The sequence below is a fragment of the Tympanuchus pallidicinctus genome, unplaced genomic scaffold (assembly GCF_026119805.1).
Source record: "Tympanuchus pallidicinctus isolate F22 unplaced genomic scaffold, pur_lepc_1.0 scaffold5, whole genome shotgun sequence".
Lineage (NCBI taxonomy): Eukaryota > Metazoa > Chordata > Aves > Galliformes > Phasianidae > Tympanuchus > Tympanuchus pallidicinctus.
This window is the reverse complement of record NW_026294769.1, coordinates 72104666-72117658: the sequence shown is the minus strand read 5'-3', so window position 1 is coordinate 72117658 and position 12993 is coordinate 72104666. Positions and strand designations below refer to the sequence as shown.

Sequence of the window (12993 nt, the reverse complement as noted above, 5' to 3'; positions counted from 1 at the left end):
ATAAGTGTGATGAGATGCCCCGTCCCTGGAAGCGTTCAAGGCCAGCTTGGATGGGGCCCTGGGCAGCCTGGTCTGGTATTACTTGGGGAGGTTGGTTGCCATGCTTGTGGCAGGGGGTTTGGAGATTCATGATCCTTGAGGTCACTTCCAACCCTGGCCATTCTGTGATTCTGTGTTCAGACCCCCAGAATATGTTCATGCCTGAGCTGATGACTGCATTAGGAAGTCCCACAGAAACCCGTGTGGAAAAAAAACCCGAAACTCTACGACTCGAAACAGTAATACTCAACTCGCACCATATCCCCAATAGGTGGTGCTGCACCTTTGTCAGAGTTTTCATTTGTTGCTGTGTTGTTGGCTCTGATCACTAGAAAAGTCAGTTCTTGAGTAAACTGAAGTCAGGGCCTCAAAGACTTTATAACCAGGTGTACACATCAGGTCAGGTCATAGCTGTGGTCTTTCTCACTTTTGTTCTAATAGAACCATAGAATTGCTCAGGTTGGAAAAGATCTTAAAGATCAACGACTCCAACCAACCACAGCCTCACCACACTACCCTAACTCTAACAACCCTCTGCTAAATCCCTGAGCACCACATCCAAATGGTTTTTAAACACGTCCAGGGATGGTGAATCAACCACCTCCCTGGGGAGCCTATTCCAGTGCTTAACAACCCTTTCTGTAAAGAAGTGTTTCCTGATATCCAACCTAAACTTACCCTGGTGCGACTTGAGGCCATTTCCCTCATCCTGTCACCTGTCACCAGTGAGAACAGAGCAGCCCCGCTCTCGCTGTAAGCACCTTTCAGATATTGGCAGAGAGCAACAAGGTCTCCCCTCATCCTCCTTTTCCCCAGACTGAACAGCCCCAGTTCCTTCAGTCTCTCCTCATAGGCCATATTCTCCAAGCCCCTCACAAGCCTTGTTGCCCTTCTTTGGACCTGCTCCAGCACCTCCATGTCCTTTCTGTACTGAGGTGCCCAAAACTGAACACAGTGCTCGAGGTGAGGCCTCACCAATGCTGACTACAGGAGCAGGATTACCTCCCTGCTCACCACACCATTTCTGATACAAACCAGGATGCCATTGGCCTTCTTGGCCTCCTGGGCACACTGCTGGCTCATATTCAGCCCAGTGTCCGTCAATACACCAAGGTCCCTTTCCATCAGGCAGCTTTCTAGCCACTCCTCCCCAAGCCTGTAGGGTTGCCTGGGGTTGTTCTGACCAAAATGCAGTACCCAACACTTGGCCCTATTTAAAATGACACAGAATATGTGAGAAATCTAATGCAGGCACTCCAGAATAACATCTTAAAAGCCAGGGCACTTGAAGGCTAAAAAAAAAGTAAGTTTGGGTCCCCCTCAGAGTCAAGAATCAGATTTACATCTTTCCTCCCTAAGTAAAATTTTTGCCATTGTATCATTACTACCCATCCCTAGCAGACTTGTATAAACTGGCTTTGAATGCAATTCGGGTTAAAATGAAAAGGGTTGTAGTGAAGTCAAAATATGTTCTCTAATAAGAAGAAAAGCCAGGTATTCTGCCAGCAGCCTATTGCATGTAAAATATTTACCCCCAAGCACCTCCATTTATATAAATGAATTTTAAAAGCCATTCATAAATCCCATCATTACTTCCAAAACGATGAGAAAATGCACAGCTTTTCCAAAACTAATTTAATTCCTTCTATGGGAGGTCTCTAGGAAATTTCAGCCTGAAATGCAGCCGTTATGACAGTGTATTGTGCAAAACAGTCACATTTCTCTTTAAAGAAATTTGATTGTGTTTCAGTAATTCTTCTTACACTACTGTGTAATTGTTAATAGAGTACACAGAGAGCACGATGAAAAGAAAGCTGCTATGGAACTTCCAAACCACTCTGATCCAAAACCTTTTATGAAATGGAGGAGTTATTTGTTGTTGTTGGTTTTCTGTTGGTATGAAATTGCCGAGGAATAGATAATTATGTTTCACTGTGCTCCAAAACAGCAACTGTCAGTGACAGAAAGCATTAGAAGTAATGAAGTGACATGGAGCAAAGTGTGTCCTGTTCCTTCAGGAGCAGAGAGAGACCAGCACTGCTGCGTGAACACAGAAATGTTGCTGGGAGAGTACAGCAGCACAGAGGAACAACAGGACTCCGAGACATGAAGACAGTGTTTAAATACAGCTATTTAACTGATTTACTGTTTAACTGATTGTGCAAGTCTGCAGCCATGTATACACAGCGATAAACCCTTTTGCTTTTGAAGTTCTAAAGCCTTCACCCATCTTCTGTTGCTCGATAGCTTGTTATTTTCAAACTGACTGCAGAGCAGTCGTGAACTCTTCATCAGTTGTTTTTCCTTTTGCAGCAGCGTGAGCTATCAGATGAAGTTCCATATCAGTGCATCCCTTCTGCATGTAAGTTCTGCTGACCATTGCTTTCAGCGTGGTGTTTCACAAGCAGAATGATGTAGAAAGATGAGACAGGATTATCAATGTTTGTGTGTCCAACAGTCAGTTTGGTTGTTGTCTGCCTACAAAACAGTGATGGTCATGTTCCTGGAAGTACATATTGAGCTCATTCCACATTTCTACCAACGCCAGGAGCTCTTCTTTCATGTGAAAAAATATAACACAGTAATCATTGCTCGTGTTTTGTTCCTCTTCTCCTTGCAGGTTCCAAACTTGTGATTGTTCTGACGGAGGGCAATCTTATCAGTGAAATTATATATTATAATGCTTGAATGAAGTATATAAGCTTTGATAAATGTTTTGAGCACTAATAGAGCTGATAATCAAATGCTTGCGATGCTCCTGGTGATGGTATGTATGTCAACTGCCACAGCACGTCAGGTGCCAGGGATCAAAAGTCACAGACTTCGAAATGCCATTACTCACAATGATGACTTACTTTCATCTTGCATTCCTTGTACAGCAAACATAAGCCTTGATGTTTCTCTTGCTGTAACAATAAACAAACTGCTGATGTGATGGTAGCCCTACTACTGTTTTTGTCCTTGTTTTTTCACATAGTTTTTGAACCTGAGAATGTAATGGTAAGTCTCAAGACAGGCACATGGCATACAGCTATACATACACTGTGCAGCGTGAGGCGGTAAATCTAGACATAGCTGGGTGACATCAGCTGCTGGATGCTGGTTGCTAATTTCTCCACAATCACCGCTTTCAGTGAACTTTTCTAGAGACCTATTATGGTACTTGTGTGTTCTCTTGTACTTAAATGCAGAAGGTCTAGTGGCATGGAAGTATGATAACGTTAGAGGGAGTTATCTTCCTAATCAGATTGAAGAGATTGATTTAAATATAGTATCAAAAACTGAGATACAGGCTGCACGATTTCCTACTGTCAGCATTTAGGACTGCCTAATATTTTCTTACCACAACAGTCCCTTCTAAAGACTTTGTCCCTTTCTTTCTTGCAGCCCCCCTTCAGATACTGAAAGGCTGCTCTCAGGTCTCCCTGCAGCCTTCTCTTCTCCAAGCTGAACAGCTCCAGCTCTCCCAGCTGTCCTCAGAGAGCCGGGATCACTTTTGTGGCGTCCTCCAGATGTACTCTAACAGATCCCCGTCTCCTGTACTGAGAACTCCACATCAGGACACAGTACTACAGGTGAGCCCTCAGCAGAGCAGAGTAGAGGGACAGGATCACCTTCCTCGCCCTGCTGGCCACGCTTCTTTTGAAGAGAAGGTTCCAGGGAGACCCTGAGCATGGCCTTTCAGAATGTAAAGGATGGCTGTAAGGATGGGGACAGACTCTTTAGCAGGGTCGTGACAGGACAAGGGGAAGCATTTGCAAACTAAAAGAGGGAACAGTTATATTCAAAATGAGAACAAAGTTCTTTCTGATAAGGATGATGGAGCACTGGCACAGGCTGCCCGGAGAGGCGGTGGATGCTCCATCCCTGATCGAAGGTCGGGTTGGATGGGGCTGTGAGCACCTGATGGAGCTGTAGGTGTCCCTGCTCACTGCAGGGGAGTTGGACTAAAGGGCCCTTATGAGCCTGTTCCAACTCAAAGAATTCTATGATTCGATGTCTCTTTTGCATCACGGCAATTGTTAGTCCGTATTCTCCTGCACTACACTTCGAATAACATGGCCAGAGATGACCCCGCTGTGCGAGTCAGCACACCGCTGGATTTCCGAGACAGGACACTCACATCAGCGTCACGTCGAACGGTCGGCAGAGGGCTCGTCACGTCGCCACGTCTCGCTGAAAGAGACGGCACAAGCCGCTAGGAGCGAAGCGGTGCGAGCACGACGAAAGATCGCTCGCACCCGGCCGTGAGGAAGAGGAGGCGGCGGCGGAAGAGCGCACCCCGCTCCCTCCGGCCGTGCCGCGCTTCCCGCCCGATGGGGCCCGAGGAGGCGGGCGGAGGCGGCGGGCGGGGCGCCCCTTCCCGTGACTGCGCGGCTCCTCCCTTCCCCCCGCCCACCTCCCCGCTCCTCAGTGCCGCCGAGTAACCTGGTTTCCCGGCGTCGGCCCGGCCCTCTTCCCTCTTTTTTTTTTTTTTTTTTTTTTTTTTTCTTCTCTCTCTCTCTCTTTTTTTTTTTTTTTCTCCCCTCTCCCCTCCTCCCCTTTTCTTTTCCTCTCCCCTCCCTTCTCTTTCCTTCTCCTCCCCCTGCTCCCAACAGCGTAACCGCCGCTCGGGCTTCTCTCCCTCCCTTTCCCTCCCTTTCCCTCCCCTTCGGCCGCCGCCGCCGTAGGGACCTGAAGAGAGGCGCCGCCTCCGCCGCCGCGCACGGAGCCATGTACCCGGGAGCCAGCACCGCCGGACCCGGTGAGGCTTTGGCCGCTTTCCCTCGAGCCACCCGGGGCGCTTTTTTCGCTCTGGGGTTTCGAACTCGGCTCCCGCGTGGGGGAGCTGGGGGAGGCGGCGCACGAGGCGCTGTCAGCGGCCCCTCACGGCGCTGCGCCGTGGGGCCGGAGGAGCGCGCAGGGGGGGGAGGGGGGGGAAACGCGGGCCTGGCCGCGGCCGCCGAGGCCACGCCGTGGGAAGGAGGGCTCGGGCCGCCCTCGGCACCGCGAGCCTGAGGCCCCCGAGAGGGGTCGCCTTCCTTCGCTGTCCCCTCCCTCTGCCGGGGGGCCGAGGCCGGGGGCTCTGCCCGCTTGGAGCCGCCCCGCAGCGAGGCGGGGGCCGGCGGGGCCGTCCGTGCCCGCGGCTGTGCGCTACGTGCCGCCCGCCTTCTCCGCGCCGGGCCCGGCTGTTCTGCCAGCTCGGCCTCCTGCCCCGCGGTGTCCCCGGGGTCTCCCGTTTCCTCGTTCCGATCCGCCGCGCCGTCCTGAGGCGCACGGGAGCGGGGGGTGAGCGGCGAACCGCGGCCCTCCTGCCTGGTTTCCTTGTTGAGATGGGAGTAGAAACGGTGTCCACGTGTCGGGTAGGGCTGGAAGGGGCTGCAGACCTCAAAGCTCTGTGTTCTGCCAGCGAAAGCGGCGATGAATGCGAACAACAGGATGGTCACTGACGCTCTCGGTTTAAATAACGTTTAGCATGATTTAGATGGACGTTGTGCGAGTTGGCACAATATAGGACAGTGCTTGTTACTGTTCGGCTGTTTCTGTGTTGTAGTTTGGGTGACTGGTACTTCAGAGGTTGAGGTTTTTTTCCTAGAAAAGTTTCAGAGCGAGCAACTTCGTTTTAAGTTACTGTTCTTAACAGGTTTTCCTAGAATCATCTCTAGAAGGGTATCTGGCAAGGAGTAGCGTAGCAGAAGGTGGAACCTGTGGCTGCTGCTCAGGAATGCTTCCTCTGTAAGAACATTCACACGGTAGCATCCACAGTTTGGTGCTGGCTTCTGTTTTTTTTCTTCCTCTGATCTGATTCTCCTTGAAGGAGCAGGAATCAAGAAGGACAACTGCAGTGATTGCTTTTGTCTTAGGGGAGTCTTTGTAATTCTTTGCATTTCTTCCTACAGTGCATTTACTGGATGTGCTGGGGGGAGAGGTTACTGCAGTTGTGTGTATTCAGACTGTTATTCATGGCACTGGGTTTATGTAGGGTCACTGCAGCTGTGTGCATCCAGACTGATATTCAGGGCTCTGTGTTTTATGTAGAACATCACTTGCACGTTTCGGTAGTAACATCGGTGTATAAGTATTGATTTAATTATCTGCCTTGCTTTTAGTGCCTGGTTTTCTTCTTCATTCAGTGTCAAGGTATTTGTGGCACTCGTTTGTGTTGCAAAGGCTGCTTACCTCCTGTTGATAAAATCTTCAAAATTGTGTGTAAAGAGCCAAAGTATTATTGAAAATACTTGCAGTGTATGTATTGGGAGTACCTTTACATGTCCCTTTATCCTCCTACATTCTTTCTGATCCTTCTCTTCCTTTCATGCAAAATGATCTGACTTCTACAGCACTACACCTAGTGTTTAAGGACATTACCCCTTTACCAGAACTGCCCTTTCTGAGCATCAGGATTTTGCTCTGAGACCATCCTTTCACTGAGTCTGAGGTTGTTATTCCTCTCCAAACATTACCTCTGTGTCTCAGACTCCTACTCTTCTGCTCTCTCCAACCAAGCTCATCCTCAGACTTGTTTGCTTCCTAGTTTATCTCTGCAGCTCAGCCTTCTGCAGAGCTGGGCAGAGTCTGTTCTGGGGTAGGAGCTGTGAGTTGTTCTCTGTATTGTGAGGATTTTTGCTTCCTTGCTGTAAAACCATCCCACAGAGAGCCTTAGCAGCACAATGGCTTCTGCTGGTCCAAACAGCTTCCTGCTCCACATCAAGTTGTAAGCAGGGATCTTTTTGTTAGAGGGTCTTATTGCAAACCGCAGGGTAGTACAGCTGTCCCCCTGTTTCTCTTATGCCTCTTGGTGATTCCTCTCCTTGGACCGTGTGTGAAAGGCAGAGGACCAGTGTGGCCTTGCCTCTGCTTTCACATACATTGCGAAAAGCAGCAGATCAGAGCATTAAAGCACTTCCTTATCATATCTGGCTCCTGCTTCTCCCATCATTTAGGATCAGTCAGCTCCAGGCATCCTAGTGCATCTGCACCTGGACTGTGGCCTAAGAAGATTGGTACAGAATTTGGGAATCCATCATGTTCTAGGCACAACTGGTGGATAGTGAAATATTCTGGTACTTTCCAAGTGAGTTGATATGAAAAAATACCTGACAAAAGGCAGCTGCTCCTGTAGCAGAGATTCTAAGTGAGACCCTTTGGGCTTTCCTGGATTGCAGTGAGCTGTGACCAGCAATCTCAGCTGGGTTGGAATGCCTCCTAGGCACTATCAAATCCTCAAGACCTTTGGTAGAGGCCGGAGTGAAGTTATCCCACTCAAGCTAGTCTTGATTATCTCCTGCCGAGGCAGATGTACTGTGAGCATTTACTCTAAACTTGAATAGAAGGAAGTGTTAAGTATAGGCTGGCTTATTTTTCCATCCACCTCCCTACTTAGATATGTTCTAACGATAGGTGTTTCATCAGGGTGGGATCCACTGGATCCACGTCTCTGTTTATCTGTGTGTGTGTGCTGCAGTGTATGTTGTGCATCTGTACACATGTGTATACACTGACATAGGGTATTCTGTTAGTGTGAATCTTGTCCTCCATGGATCTGTAGTCAAGTTGCTGTTGAGTTGTATATTTCACTAAATTGCTTTATCAATCTCCAGATTGGTTAACGATTAAGTGCTGTTAGAATTCAACCCTTTGATTTACCTCATAAATGTTAAATTGCTTCTAAATGTAAGTGAGGGAATTATGTTTTCATTTCTGATTATGATGAAACCAGTCTAGAACTGGGGCCATCAGCAGGAGGCTCAGCTGTATTGCACAAGCCTCTGTGCAGTCTGGGTGCTGCGGTGAAAGTCCCCTTCCATACGTTAATCTGACACCTGAAATTGCCAAAATCTGGTTCGGAGGAATGCATGAGAATTGTCATTTGCAGCCATTTAAGATTAGCAGCTGCTGTGAATGCCCAGGAGCTCCAGCATCCGTGTGTCAGCACATCCTTGACACCACTTGAGTGCTCCGTTCCTGTGCCTCCTAACTTAGACCTTGCTGCCATTTGCTTCTCGATGTTGTTGATGCGTGGGAAGTACTTCACTCTTCAAGTTCCCACTGCCAAACTGGATGCCCATTCTGTGGTGTTGGCCTCCTGCCAACGTAATGGTTCAATCTGCCCCAGGGCTGGCTATTTTCATCTTAATTCTTTCTCCATTTAACAGTATAAAGCAAGTTATGTGGCCGGAGCAGCAGTTTTTCTGTTGTTCACCTGACCGATTTCAAAGAACGTCCGAGTGGCGTAGTGATGGAATGGTTTGTGTTGGAGGGAATCCTTAAAGATCAGGTAGTCCAACCTTCCTTTCCATAGACAAGGTGGACGTGTTAATAAAGACACTGTTTTTATATCAGTTTGTTTTGAAAAAGTGGTGAAAACTCACGTGAACTTTTGTAACTTACAGTGAGTGATTCTATATTTCTGAATTGCAAGATTAGTGTCCTATACATTCTATTTCTTAGTCTTTGAAAGCACGTTTAATTTTGTCTGCTACTGGAGACATTGTTAAAGCAGCAGTTGTCTGAAATACAGCGGCTTTGTAAAGGGGGTTATGGCTTTCCATGTGTCAAACACGTGAAAATTAAGGATATTTTCTTACCTCCTGGTTGATTATTTGATGAAAAGATGACTGATGTTGACGCACATCCGACTGAAACTTTCTCCTTTCCTTAGCGAGCCAATGTATACAAAAGATTCACTGTATGGAAAGTACAAGAGTTTATTCAGCAGTGATTCTCTTACTGACTGTACAGATAGCTTTACAAAACTTGTAAGACTCATCGAAAACGGTGTTGCATACAGCCTTCCTTATCTCAAGTTTTAGAGGAGCTATTGGTCATGTTGTTAATGACCAAATTTATAATATAACAGCAGGCAGTACTACCACTTGTTAAAGATGTGACCTCTCACTTCCATGACTATTAAGAAAAGTAATCTGTGAGTATCTTACTTTTGCTAAGTTCCAGGCTAGGAAAAAAAAAGAGCTGATGGAAAATATTATGTAGTTTTAAGTGTAATGGCTGTGGGTAGGGATCTGCTCCATGCATTGTCTGATGAATTGCCCTCAGTACCATGCATCTTTTCTGATGGATAAAGAGCAGCCCACCAGCACAAGAAGTGTCTCCTGTCCTGTTGGCTCATCAAGTTCTGTGCTTTCCAAGGTGCTGCAAGGGCTTTTTTTTTTTTTTTCTTCTCTAATTTATTTTAATACCTAAAGCTGAACACAAACATTTTCTTACTGATTCCATGCTTGCGAAGTTGGAAAAGACAGACCTGAACAACATCATCTTCCACAGCTGTAAAGGCAAGTGGCACTGATAGCAAGTAGACATCTCAAAACTATCTGGATGGGAAGATGCGTGTAATGGAAGCAATGATCTTCCCTTGGAAAGAAAGGGGTATTGTCAGTGCTTAATGAATGCTGAGTGTAAAATGCTTTGATCAAGTACTGCTTACGCTAAAGCAGAATGTCTTGGCAGTTGATGTTATCAGATTAATCACAGAAGGGACCTCAAGGATCATGAATCTCCAACCTCCCTGCTACAGGCAGGGCCACCAACCTCCCCGTTTAATACTAGACCAGGCTGTCCAGGGCCCCATCCAACCTGGCCTTGAACACCTCCAGGGATGGAGCATCCACAGCCCCTCTGGGCAGCCTGTTGCAGCATCTCACCACTCCACTGATTAATCAAAGATACTTGTTCCCCTTAGGAAATCGGCAAGAGGAAAACTGTTCAGCTTGATCTTACATGGCCATGTAAGGGTGAAAAGAGTAAAGGGAGCGTTCCCCAGGTGACCACAGAGACATCAGGCTCTTCAGGGGTTCTACACCATCAAGTGCAGTTGGCAGAAAAGTAGCCAAAAGGGGGTGGAGTACTGTGATTGCTTAATGCTGCAGCTATGTGGGTAGTTGGTGTTTCTTCTGTGTTGTTAGGTGGAATACTTGGGGAATTTGATGTATAAATACAGCAGAATCATAGAATCAGTAAGGTTAGAGAAGACCTCTAAGGCCATTCGCTCTAATATCAACCCGTCCCCACAGAGCACTGAACTGCGGCCCTCGGTGCCACATCTGCCTTGCTCCTGAACACCTCCAGTGATGGCAATTCCACCACTTCCCTGGGCAAGCTGTGCCAATGCTTGTTCTCACTGTGCTTTCCACAGCGCTGCCAAATGTTGGTTGTACTTGGGTTGTGAAACTGATGCTTTTTAACCGCAGATGTGGTGAGAGTAGTTGGTTCTCTCCTGTCGTAATTTGTTTGTCTTTTTCTTTTTCTGGCAGAGCTTCTCAGCTGTGTTTTGTCTCTGCTGTATGTTTTAGTCTTCTTTTCTCTCGAGAAACAAAATGCTTCATCGCTGAAAGCAGATATAAAAGCTGTCTGTGTGCTAGCCTATAATTTTATGTATGTCTGAAACTAGCCTAATCTAGCGGTGCTGCAGGAAGAAATGGTTGTGCTGGCATCATGTGGGATGCTGCATTGTGTGCTGCTCCAAACTGAACCAAGTCTTTTTTTCTGCCTTTATCTCTTTGCCCTGTTGAGTTTTCCTTGAGAGAAGCAAAGCAGGAATGCTGGTGATAAAAGTTATGGGATGTGTTGTGACTGCAGCAGCGGTCTGTGGGGCAGAAATGGAGTTGTTGCTCTTCAGCACGTCACTCAGGGGGCTCAGCACTGCTTTTAAGATCTGTAGTGGTGTTATATCACAGATTGATAGACAGGCAAGACCAGATTGATGATTTTGTTAACCACTTCAGTGACTCTTTTCTGGCCGGACTGTGAACTGACTTTGAGGCAGCAGAAGGTGCTGTGATGTGAGCATGGGTGCCTCTTAGAGCTGATCACTTCTGTAGAACTCTGCCTTAGTTTAGTAGTAGGAAGTGTGTGGACGTGCCAGTTGTGATTTCTTTTAAATAAGCCTATTTTAGATGAGTTCCCAAGAGGGGAGGATTCACTGGCTTAGCTAGATCAATCTGAGAACTGTTTGAAGTTAAATTTGTCATGTAGATGAATAAGCCTTTAAAACATAATTATTACTGGGGCCTCGTTAAATACCTTCTGAAACTTGTTTAGCAAGTGTTAACTAGTATAGGACAGACGTCTATTCATACAGAGGGTAAATTCCTATCTAAATGTTTCTGTGTTCTTGGCTTCGCTTATCCTTTGATAAAGAACTTATTACATTGTCCTTTCATACAAGTTGTGGATTGCAGTGAATGCTCCCTTTCTGCTGCTTTTAAGGAGTCCCTCTGTTGGTTGGCCTCTCTTGCCCTGTCGTAATCCTCCATCATTTCTGACATCTTCGTTTGCTCTCATGTGGAGCACAGTCTGTAGATTTGGGGGGATCAGGGGGTGGGGATCTCTTTGTGATTTTTTTTTTTATATTCTTTTTTATTCTAATTGCTGCTAAAATGCAAGACTTCTCAAACAACAGTGAGTTTCAACTTGAGCTCTTTGGACTCTATCCCTTTTTGAATGTCAGTGTTTGAGACATAGCTTTAAAAAAAAAAATCAACAAAAAAAACCACCAACCCTCCAAACCACAGACGAAACAAGAATAGAATGGAGGACACTCAGGTTCAGGTAGGTATGACAGTGCAGAAGAACAAATGCCTCAATGAACCAAATACATTTCTTCAGGGTTTAATGAAGGAGTGCGTGGTTTCGATCTGTACAAGTCACTGCTGTGAGAATGAGGGTGTGTTGTTTGAAGAAGTGAGAGCTTCATGCAGGAAGAGGAAACTTCAAAGTGAATTCCCACTGGGGTGAGGAAGTGGAACTTTATTGTTTGGATTGTGTCGTGTGATTAGAATACAGTAGTATTTTTTTCCTAATTATTCCTGATCTGCAAATGTTCATTAACCTAAAACTTGGACGTGCTTGTATACGCTTTGTTTTTTTCCTGTCTTTTGCAGAATCCTTAAACAGAATGGGCAGACCACAAATGGAAATGCACTAGGTGCAATACCGAATGAAATGTTGGTAGTGACACTGCGGCTGAAAATGGATGAATGCGTATTTCTGTGGGACTGTGAATCTCCCTGTAGTCAGGTGTCACTACTTAATAGTCTGCTCCCAAGCTTTAGCTGTCGTCACTTGGGTGGCACACTGCCACAGCTGGGTCTTCATTTGTTTTGACTAATATGAGAACTTAAGTTGGTTACAGGAAGCAGGTGGAAGAAAAAAGCTGTAATTGGGGAAAAACATCATAGAACCATTCAACTGAAAGCCTCCACTTCTCATGTCTCAATTATTCCATTATTACAAACCAGTATTTTACTGCTCCTCTCAGCAATGCTGGAAACCACAACCTTCTCTTGAAATTGCATTATATACTGCTGGATCTCTTGCATGGTAGAGATGCTCCTGCAGCTGCTTTCACTATCTAAAATGGTAAATGAACTGTGAATTTCCTACTTTGAAACTGAGCCATGGGAGCATTAGTATTGTTTAGATTGATCTGCTGTGTGTCTGGGCAAAGATTTCTTTTTGAGGGAAAGCTTCTGAATTATACCTCAAGAGTTGAGTGTTGTAAATTAAAAATATTGTAGTCATGAAGACATTTTAATCTTTGTGTTTTCAGAGTTTAGATGAAAGCACTGTTATTTCAAGTCTGTGGAGGTGTAAGTATAGCAAAGGTACAGCACGGATGTCCGTCCTGGCTTATTTCTTTAGTAAGCTGAGGACAAATCACTGAATCATGGAGCTGTAGGGGTTGGAAGGGACTAGAGATCATCTAGTCTGATTCCCAATCATTTGTGTTTCATTAAATTAGATACAGTACGAATGTCACTGGGCAAAGGGTGCTGAAGTAGCTGATACAGTTGCTTGGAACTGAGTACCCCTCACTGGGCTCTGATTCTGGCACAGCTTCAGTGGTGCTGTGAACTGAATGCAAGTTCTCATTCACCCAGTGGTCACACCAGGTAGTTTGATAGAAACTTCAGCTTGGCCTCAGCACTGATGAGGTTTCCTTAATAAAGAAGTTGT

At 46.2% G+C, this 12993-nt stretch overlaps 1 protein-coding gene across 2 annotated transcripts in view; it reads left to right on the top strand.

Annotated features, from left to right (window-relative positions):
* The first annotated feature begins 4620 nt into the window (after positions 1 to 4620).
* AGO2 (argonaute RISC catalytic component 2) overlaps positions 4621 to 12993 on the top strand; it is a 48483-nt gene continuing 40110 nt past the window's right edge. The window contains exon 1 of one of the 2 annotated variants that reach the window (XM_052703591.1): positions 4621 to 4783. In XM_052703591.1, the coding sequence (XP_052559551.1) occupies positions 4753 to 4783 (31 nt within the window). In that variant the 5' untranslated portion in view covers positions 4621 to 4752. The remainder of the gene's footprint in view (positions 4784 to 12993) is intronic. The other variant, XM_052703592.1, reaches the window with a different exon arrangement.